Genomic DNA, 9,648 nt, shown 5'->3' with positions numbered 1-9,648 from the left:
CTGGAGCCTCGATGCTCAGCCCCATGAGGCCTTTACAGCAGACGGGTCTTTATTCAGCCAGTGCCAGGTCTGCCATGAGTGCAAAATCAGGGACTGCTGAAAACACTCGTCTCTGGCAGATTTAAGCAAAGACACCAAATAAAATAATTTTAAAAAAGTCACATTTAATATCAACTTCTGGTTATGATTTATTAACTTATTCTCTTTAATTCATGAAAAAAAAGAAAGAAAATCTTTAAAAACTAAAAAACTGTCAGTATAATAAACAATTGATAAGAATGTTTGATGATGAAAATAAAACCCAGAACTGAAACAATCCTCAGCAGAAACCCACACGTCTGAAAAAAGCTTTTCATGTGTCGGCATGAAGCCGGCCTTTCATCTTCTTTCATCACACAAACATATTCAAACACACGTGGTTTCCTCCCTGCACAAACGAGAAATCATAAACAGCTTAGAGAAAAACAAAAAATCCCAACTTGGTTAATTTATCAAGTTCATATTCGGTTCTTGCATATTTCAAAGCAAACGTGATTTGATAAAACATGATTATTTAGCAAACAGAGAATTTTACAATGAATCTGTATCCAAATGTGAAGAGAATAAGAAGATAAGCTCAGTTTGACGTTCTTTACATAAGATATAAAACATAAGCAGCAGGTAAACTGGGTAAAGCACTAACAACAAAAGCTTTGGTTTGTCCACCGAGCCTAAAAATTCTCCTCTAAAATGTTGAGAACAGCTGGAATCTGAGTGTTCGTCTAATCCAATCGTGCCTAAGCTTCAAATACAACAACGCACGTAAGCAAAAACACCTGATTCCTTTACAATTTGTCATAAATATTACAATTTTGGTTAGTTTTAAAACTTTGGTGGATTGCTGGATCACCACAAAGAAAAGGGGAAAAAAAACACATGAAAAACCCCACAACAGATATGCATTTACCCTCAGAGCCACCTACAGCAACTCCAACAGGCTCCAACATCTGTTTGTACCAGTTCAGGTACGAGGCAGGTCAGTCTCCTGTTACGGGTTAGTCAGATTTCTCCAACAACAAGCTGAAGAATTGAGATCAATCAAATAATGTGCCAATGTATCCTAAAAATATTCCCAGAAGACAGAAAACGCACCTCACAAAACAAAAATGATACTTAAAGGGGACCTATTATGCGCCTTTCCAGCTCCAATTTTCTATACTTGGGCTCTACTAGAGTAGCTTTGCATGATTCCCAGCCTAAAATAATCCTTATTTGTCTTATAATGGGTCTCGTGAACAGCAGGAGCTCAAGACCTGATCTGTTTTCTGAGAAAAGCATAATAAACAATGGTTCTCAGTGCGATCACACAGAACCAGAGACAGTCTGACCTCGACTCGCCAGATCGTCTGAAACTTGGTGCTGTTTAATAATGGATATAAGCATAACAGGTCCCCTTTAATCATTATGCAGGTTTGTACACATAGACAGGATAATAATACAAGCAGCTGTTATAAAGTCTAAATTATTTAGATGAAACACTAATCTGTTTAGTGCCTGGTGTTAGTGTTCCTGCTTAACTAAATCTGCTGATATGTTCTAAGAAGAACATGTGCTCTGATCACACAGAGCCTCTTTCCTGCGAAACTGGGGAACTATCAAAATATGGACCTGAATGTGGTTACTCTCCCTGCCTTCACTGAAAAAAAACCCAAATCCCTGATGACGGGGTGCAGGTGAGTAATGTGTTGAACTTTAGTGTTGCTCTCCTTGTCTCTGCGCACCGTGAGGAGCAAGAACAGGCCGACAGCTGTGACCCAGCAGTGCGAGACATAAACAAGGCTAAAAGAAACGGACGGGGCTAATGGACTCAAACGCATTCCATTAAATGAAAGAACTGGAGGAATTTTCCATCTGAGCCTCTTCAACATCTTTCTTTCATACAGCCAATGTGTTAGAGAGAAGTGCAAGGGGGCATCGACGGCTCAGCAAACTGGAGGTGTGGACTGCAGCTCAGATGTAGGATCGAAGTTCGGCTGAACGCTTCGTTGGAAGGAAAGATTTTAGGCTGGATGAAATCTGAGGCGTTCAGCTGTCCGCGCGGTAAACAATCGCGAACACTCGAAAAAGTTACCTGAGCGAAATGTTCAATACGTAAAAACAAGATTAAAGACGCAAAATATAAACTCCTATTTATGCCAGCATAATGTTTCCCAAGATTAAAAGCTGTGAGCGGCTTCAAACCTTCGTGATGAAAGTTAGAAACGATTTTAAAGATGATGCAGTCTGCGCCAACAAAATGCAGGTAAACGAATACCTTTAAAACATGATATATTGTGTTTAAATTGGCTTCCATTTAACTGTACAGGTGCAATAATTCAATGTAACATAATACCTGCTTCAACAAAAGTCCTCTAATGAAAAGCTGCTAGCAGAAATGAAGTTCCACTTGAAGTGTACGCTGAGGTGGTGACAGGAGCTTTCCAGGTCATGTGATCACTTTGTTATTCTACTTTTCATCTATCAGTGAAAACCTTTCCCTCTTTTCATGTTATTGCACAGTACAGGCATCTGCACTATTAAAGTTTCTGCTAAAAGACACACAAAAAAACACAAACCCCAACAGTCTCCACTGTGATTATGAAGAGACGCCTCTTTTCCCCTGCGTCTAAATGATCCACGGTCCATTAAAGGTGAACTGCGTCCTGAAGTATGTGCACACGTCACACAGGACGGTTAAGACGGGTCAGATGGTTTCCATCTAAGACAAAAACAGGTGAGGTGCTTTGAGCGGACCGGGAAATATGGTCATTATGACGAGCGTAGTGTTGATGGTCAGCCGTGCTGTACCGCCAGCTCCTGTCCTATGAAGCGGCGCAGGCGCTCCAGATACTGGCTGTAGAGTTCAATGTCGTTGTGTCCCGCTCCCTCAACCCAGAGAGGCTCCACAGCCTTCGGGCAGCGCTCGAACAAGGCCAGGCCGTGGGAAAAGTCGATCACCTCGTCCTCCGTGCCGTGGATGATGAGCACCGGGGAAGTGATTTTGGACACCTTCTCAATGCTGAAAAGAGAGGAAAACAGGAATTAGAAACAGAGAACCCGCTGAAACAGTGTGGACCGTTCTGACCAGAGATCAGGTTATCGAGTCTGACCCCGTGGCCCTCAGCAGGAAAAGGTTGGAGTGCCCACTTGTTTTCCTACCACCTCTGTTCCTCGCCCACTTTACCATCGGAGATTAGCTCCTGCGCTAAAGCTGGCATGGGCTGCTACTGACTCTGAGTCCTTATTGTGTGGCCAAGAGACTCGTTCTGGGGCCGAGGATTAAAAATAAAAGAACTGTAACAACACATTCGAGTGAACACCCACACTACAACTGCACACCCATGTGTGGCAGGACGTGGGGTTAAACTGAACAAAGAGTTTCAACAATCCTACTGGCACGTACTGGGATTAAAATTGTTTACAGAGAGACTTGAACAACCACAGTTAGTCCAACTGGACTAACAAAACGAGCAAACACACAGGGCAGTGTATGTGACGAGTCCTCCAGACGTAATTATGTAAAGTCTGAAAATAAACAGTGGCATGGTGGAACAACAGTTAGTACAGACACCTCAGTCAAAGACGGTTTGTAGTCCAAACCCCATTGGCGGCCTTACCGTGTAGAGTTCACATGTCGTCCCACAGAATGAACACGTTGGGGATCCTAACGTAGTCACCTGTATGAGTGTGAGCTCCGCAGCACAGCCAGCATGCACGAGTGGTCATAATAGCAATGCATTTCCATAGTGAGGAAGAGCAACCACGAATCATAACCTACAAATCAGCAGATATTATCAATCATCCAGTTGATACCAGTACACCCAGTATAAGTGTGAGTGGTTTGTAAATGCACTCAACCTTGCCTTCGTGATTTTCCAGTCCAAAGAAACTATGTGTCAACAGGATTTTCCAACAAATGAGACTCACTACACTGAAAAAACTAAAAACAAATAAATAATTCAAACAGCACTTCAGAAGAAGAAAGGCTTTCCTTTCAGCACGTCTGCTTTTCCTGGACAAACACACTTTCACAAGTCTAACTGGGAATCATGCTCTTCTGCTGACAGATTAATAATAATGTGAAAATATCAACAGACAGTCAAAGAGTCAGGGCACACAGATTGTGCATTTTGTTTTTGTGCATGACGTTTAAACACCCTACTCAGCGACAGAAAGAAAGAAGATGAAGCATGAACAGATAGAGGGCAGTATAGAAAGCCAATCCCGTTTCCAACTCATCCACATGACTTATACAGTCTCAGCTGAGTCACAGCTGCATAATGGCTCAACTGTCTGGGATTTCCTTACCTGGATGGCTGAGCATGCATCACATATACGGCTTTCACAGCCAATTGCAATGATGTGTTTGATATGCCGCAGTTTATCAAACATCATTTTAATTGGACAACGCAGGGAAACACAAAACCAGTTCATATCAAATTAACATTTTGTGTTTACGAACAAAATGTTATGTGGGAAAGAAATGAAGAGCTTCATACATACAAAACGTGTGAACAGTAAGAAGACTCTCTTACTTGGGGAAAGCGTCGAAGCAGTAGGTTTTCTTTGTGTCAGGAAACGCCACTCTCATACCAGATGTTAGAGGCGAGTGAAGAACCACGGCGGCACACTCGTACCGTGACGCCAGGTCTACAGTGGGAACTGTACCGATGCTCTGCCCGTACAGGATGATGTTCTCCGGGCTTATGCCATACCTGGTTACAAATAAACAGAAAGAAAAAATATGTATAATACAGACGAGAGACAGCAGCCAAATCCAAAAATATTACCTTTGGTGTACTAATGATTACTGACAGTACTTTCATTAATGCTTTGGTTATTTTTCAGAAAGAATTTTGTTCCTCAAGGGTCAAAGGTCAAATGTCAGGTAAATTTTTTTATAGGCACCAAAAATGACTAACCAGTTTCTAAAATTCAAATTTTTACTTCACTTCATTACTACTCGCAGCTCCGTTAATGAGTGAATTTTTTACTGGCCCACACACAACACAAAAGTTTACTAACGGTGGGATTCTTCTGTAACAGAAGGACTTTCACTAACCTTTATATTTCAGAAAGCACGTGCATATTTTTTTCAAGATGCTGAAATTAAAAACTGAGTAAAGAATGACACACAACGGAGACTTTTACATGAGCCGACCTTTAGTTAGCGCTCTGTTTTGTAACCCCCGGGCTACAGCTGCATTAGCACAGCACCGCTTCTGTTAATGAGACACTTCATCACCCTACGACGCCCTTGAGATACATCACCCCTTAGCCTTCCCTCATCCATCCATCTCGCTCTTCTTTATTCACACAGCAGCTGTCCTCACTCTGCTCCGTCCTCACCACAACCTCCATTCAACCCCCTTCATCACGCCCCTTTATTCAAACGTTCGTTTTCTGCTTTTTCTCTTCTTTAGCACTTCTCACAGCAAAGGCATTTTTTGCCTGGGCACATTTTAAACATTGTTTGATCCCAGCTGTATCCATTGTAAACTCATGCCCCATCTTGACAGAACAAGTTCGCCTAGGATAATAAAATTACACCTCGAAGGACACGTTTGGGCCAACTGCATCATCGCATACCGTGTACGCAGGGCGTGCCAGGCAGCATCTATGTCTGCATACAGATTCTTCTCGGAGGGCTTGCCGGTGCTGACGCCATAGCCCGAGTAATCATAAGAGAAGATGTTGCAGTTGATGCGAGTGCCGAGGCCGATGTAGAAACTGCTCATCTGGCCGAGGTCAACTGCATTGCCGTGGGAGAAAAGCACCGTAAACCTGCAGGGATGATTCAGACAAAGGGTTAGTAACGAGCTAGCAGACACAGACAGGTGCACGCTTGTCAATTTTCCTATCTCCTTTAAAATAAATCAATAAAAATCACTATCAGCACTGGAGCCAAAGATCCAGCCTCTGCTGTGCTCTAATCAGAAATATATGATATATAGAGAACTACATTGTGATTACATGAGAAATATTCTTGTTTAGCGTTGCCAACAATAGCATAGCTAAACACAGAACTTTTATTAATGCAAAAAAACAACTGTTCACAGAAATTAATCAAATCACAAGTAACCTGCTGTTTAAATCAAAAAGGTACTTTATTCTATAAAACTGTTGCAGGTTGAAGGATTATTTACCACGAAGGACTCTTGCTTCCAGACATTTAGTATAACCTGAGAAGCAGGGTATCCACTGTGAAGGCTGGGTATCTAGCCCTTGGCTGTTATTCATGAATGCGTGTTGTGCTCTCTGGAGTAACCTGATACTTTTTCTACACACCGACTGTTTTGAAATTCTCCCTCTGTGGTTTTGTTTATGAGCTCTTGCAGCCTGTGGCTTCGCTCTTGGCCTTTCCACTTAGAAAGCAGCAAAACAATGACTCTGCCATATCACGTCAGGCCTGGGATCATTCTTTGTAATACTAGAGACACATTAATGCAAGATAAATGGACTGTAACACAAGCCTGTCCATTTCTTTTTAATTCGTTTGGTAAATTAATTAGTAGCAGTTAGAGTTAAATTCTTTTACATCTCATAAAATACTGTCAAACCTTCTAAGATGAAGGTTATTTCCTCTTATAAAGCCATTTACCAACAACGGCCAATAAAGTCAATCACGCCACATAGCTGCAAATGTTTTGTCTCTGACTGGAAACTGTTATATTGTCAGGGAGTGTGCAAATCTTTTTACTGTGATCAGTATCACGAACAACAGTAAATTCAACTTTAAGGCTCTACAAACAAGCAGAGAAAATAATGAGAAAGAATAAAGACAACAGAATAAAGTCTGACGGGTGTGCCATGATCTACAGAAAAAACCAGGAAGAGAAAATCTTTGCGTCAGCTGAGTCAACAAGAAAAGAAAAGAAAGCAAACCTGGGCGTGAAGAAGACTGTTGAGGAAGAAGACGGTTTAAATGCTTCAGAGCGAGTGTGACATACCTGTCAGTCACAGCTGACAGCTAATTCCATTTACCTGGAATTAGGAGCGCAGCGAATGTACATGCAGCCGACTCGATTCCCTCGGCTGGATCGAGCAAGAAAGACCTCCGTAGTGTCCAGCTCTCTCTGAGAGTACTGAAACTCCGCTCGGTCCGTCAGGTGAAGCTTCCATCCCCCCTCTACGGCCCCGGTCCCCCCACTTCCAGCAACCGAAGCGCCACTCCGTGCCCGCAGGCTGGATGTCCCCGTCGCCCCTGGTGCAGCAGGGCCCGCCTCTGGGTCTGGCAGAAAGGTGTACGTGGGTTCTGGGGGCAGGAAAGCTAGCTTGGCTGCAATGCGGCTCGGGCAAGGCGGGCAACAGAACAGGCAGCAGAGCTCACTGAGAGAGAGGCCATTCATCCTTCACTGAGAAGAAGAACACAGACAAGAGGATCACTGTGCAAATGAATTCACATCATGCAAATGTTAACACAATGAAACACTTATTACAATTTAATGCACAAGGCCCTTAGTCTGTGGGTGCCGACAATGGGGATGAAGATTTGTCTACACCAGTTTTGGCAGAAAGCATTTCAAACATATTACGGTAATTTTGATGGTTAATGCACTGTCAATCATAAAAACTTTACCCAGCAATAATAATAATAATAATCTGTAAAAGTCTGCCACCTTGAGCGCCTTAATCTCCTTAAATGTGGCTCAATAATTATTCACAGAATAAGTTTCTGGTTTTTTTGTTTGTTGTTATTGTTTTTTTAAGAAATCTGAACGCCAACCTGGGATATTGCAGCTGTGATGGACCATATATTAAATGAGTTAAATGATTTGACAGACTTGAGCCACAGACCCATCATATATTCTTTATACTTCACAATGATGTTTATAGAGTTCCAGGTAAACCACAGTGACTAATGCTCGTTGTTTTTATTACAAGTCATGAGTTAGAATAAATGCACGTACACGGGGACGAACATGACCCCCCCGTGTGAAACAGCAGACCTACCTGTTGAGTTGAAGCCTGGTCAAAGAGAAACGAGCTGTGCTGAAACAAAACAAACAAGGAAGTCTTTCTTCCACCTGACCAGAATTCAAACTCGGGACGCTGCCTGCAGCCCTGTCAGCTGAACAAGGAAAAAGAGCTGGAGCCTTCCGGCTGACGGGGAAGTGTTATTTACAAAGTGTCTGCTGGCTTTCCTTTGTAGTCCCTGAACGCCACATTCCACTCATTTTATACGCTGGGACAGACAAACGACGCGCTTTTCTCTCCAAACGCGTCCTGGAGAGCTAACTAAATAAAAACACCAGCAGCTGGTTTTAGTTTAAGATCCCGACTTCTCAGTTTGGGAGACTCGCTTCCAATAAAAGTCATGCCCTCAAAGTGACCGAAACTAACTTTATACACGAACACAGAGATGTCCCTCTGTGTCCCCTGTTCCCCTGTCCGAAGAAGTGACCGTGAAGACCAACAGTAGGGACAAGTCTTCCCCTCGCTTCCCGGAGAGACGCTGTTTTTTTGCGCGTCCCAGCTAACGCTATGCTGGCTTAAGCTAGCAAGAAGACACAAACACGGCTGCTCGGTAAAAGCGGGCTCGCGCTGTGACGTACAGCGCCGTTAAAATGTAGATCCCGGTGTGAACGCTTCTGTCCGCGAGCCCATTCTGGACGCTGCTGGCGTGTCCTCCCGGTTTATACACGGCCCTGCCTGTCGTTATTAATCCACACAGATGCGGTGTTTTCCTACTTCTCTGCCGTTTCACCGCATCCGGAAGTGACAGTTGACCGGATATGACGCAGGAAGTTTCCATTGGACAATTATGGGAAAGATGTTATCAGCGCGGATGACGACGCTGTAAAAGGTGACACGTTTGAACTTGATTGTTAATTTGTATCTTTAAAGATAAAGACGCTCAATTCACGGTATTTCTCATAATCCAAGTGTCATCGCAGTTACTTGGAGACCCGGCTGATTCATCAAAGATGATATGTGCTACTTACAACTAATTTCATTTAATAAAGAGCACATTGTGCCCTAATGGATCTATGTATGATCTCAATTCAATTAACAGCTTATATCCCCTTTAATTTCTCAGTTCAGTTTTATTTATATAAAGTCAAATCGCAACAACAGTCACCTCAAGATGCTTTATATTGTAAAGATGTAAGAAAAAAAATACAAAGAAAAACCAACAATCAAATGACCAGGTACTTCCCAACAATGGGAAGGAAAAAAAATCAATTTTAACAGGAAGTTTGACCATAACCAATAATTAAAGTAAATGATTTAAGCTTGTTTTGTGTCCTAAAGGAAGGTGTGTCTTCCACAGGGCAACACTGTTAAGCTGTAACTCTCCCCAACAGTTTATATTAACACACACACACACATACACAGAGCTTTGCTGGCTCAGGAGCCACCTTTACAATCTATTCAAGAGAAATGCAAGTGTCAGCTTTACAACCTGTTATGTAGGCCATCCTACATAAACATCCATAGCCTTGTTAAAACAGCCCTGCATACCCACACCTTTACCTCAGTTATTTTTGCACAGATTTTGAGAGATTCACCTTTGCACTGGAACTGACAAGTGTCGGGGTGGTTTATGAGGGGAGGATAGCAGCAAGAGTCAAAGGGAAGATTTACCAGATGGCAGTGAGACTTGCTGTCATGTGGTTTGGAGAAAGG

General features: G+C 42.7%; 1 protein-coding gene across 1 annotated transcript; it reads right to left on the bottom strand.

The window, feature by feature from the left end:
* Positions 1–144: 144 nt before the first annotated feature.
* Positions 145–8,737, bottom strand: abhd17ab (abhydrolase domain containing 17A, depalmitoylase b). The gene is made up of 5 exons (XM_006790318.3): positions 7,972–8,737; positions 7,003–7,373; positions 5,608–5,802; positions 4,554–4,733; positions 145–3,037 (listed from the first exon to the last, which is right to left on the bottom strand). The coding sequence occupies exons 2-5, from the start codon at positions 7,365–7,367 to the stop codon at positions 2,812–2,814; spliced, it is 966 nt and encodes a 321-aa protein (XP_006790381.1). The 5' UTR covers positions 7,368–7,373; positions 7,972–8,737; the 3' UTR covers positions 145–2,811.
* Between the last annotated feature and the right edge of the window lie 911 nt (positions 8,738–9,648).

Source organism: Neolamprologus brichardi, chromosome 23, assembly GCF_056152115.1.
Source record: "Neolamprologus brichardi isolate AB-2024 chromosome 23, ASM5615211v1, whole genome shotgun sequence".
Lineage (NCBI taxonomy): Eukaryota > Metazoa > Chordata > Actinopteri > Cichliformes > Cichlidae > Neolamprologus > Neolamprologus brichardi.
Note: the sequence above shows the minus strand (reverse complement) of the source record. Positions and strands in the feature narration are given on the sequence as shown.

Excerpts from the sequence above, each read along its gene's own strand:
- abhd17ab (XM_006790318.3), bottom strand. The coding sequence starts at position 7,367 with ATGAATGGCCTCTCTCTCAGTGAGCTCTGCTGCCTGTTCTGTTGCCCG. Across the intron at positions 5,803-7,002 it reads CGCTGCGCTCCTAATTCCAG|GTTTACGGTGCTTTTCTCCC; the intron begins GTAAATGGAATT and ends TCATCCCTGCAG. Across the intron at positions 3,038-4,553 it reads TGCTTCGACGCTTTCCCCAA|CATTGAGAAGGTGTCCAAAA; the intron begins GTAAGAGAGTCT and ends CTCTCTTTTCAG.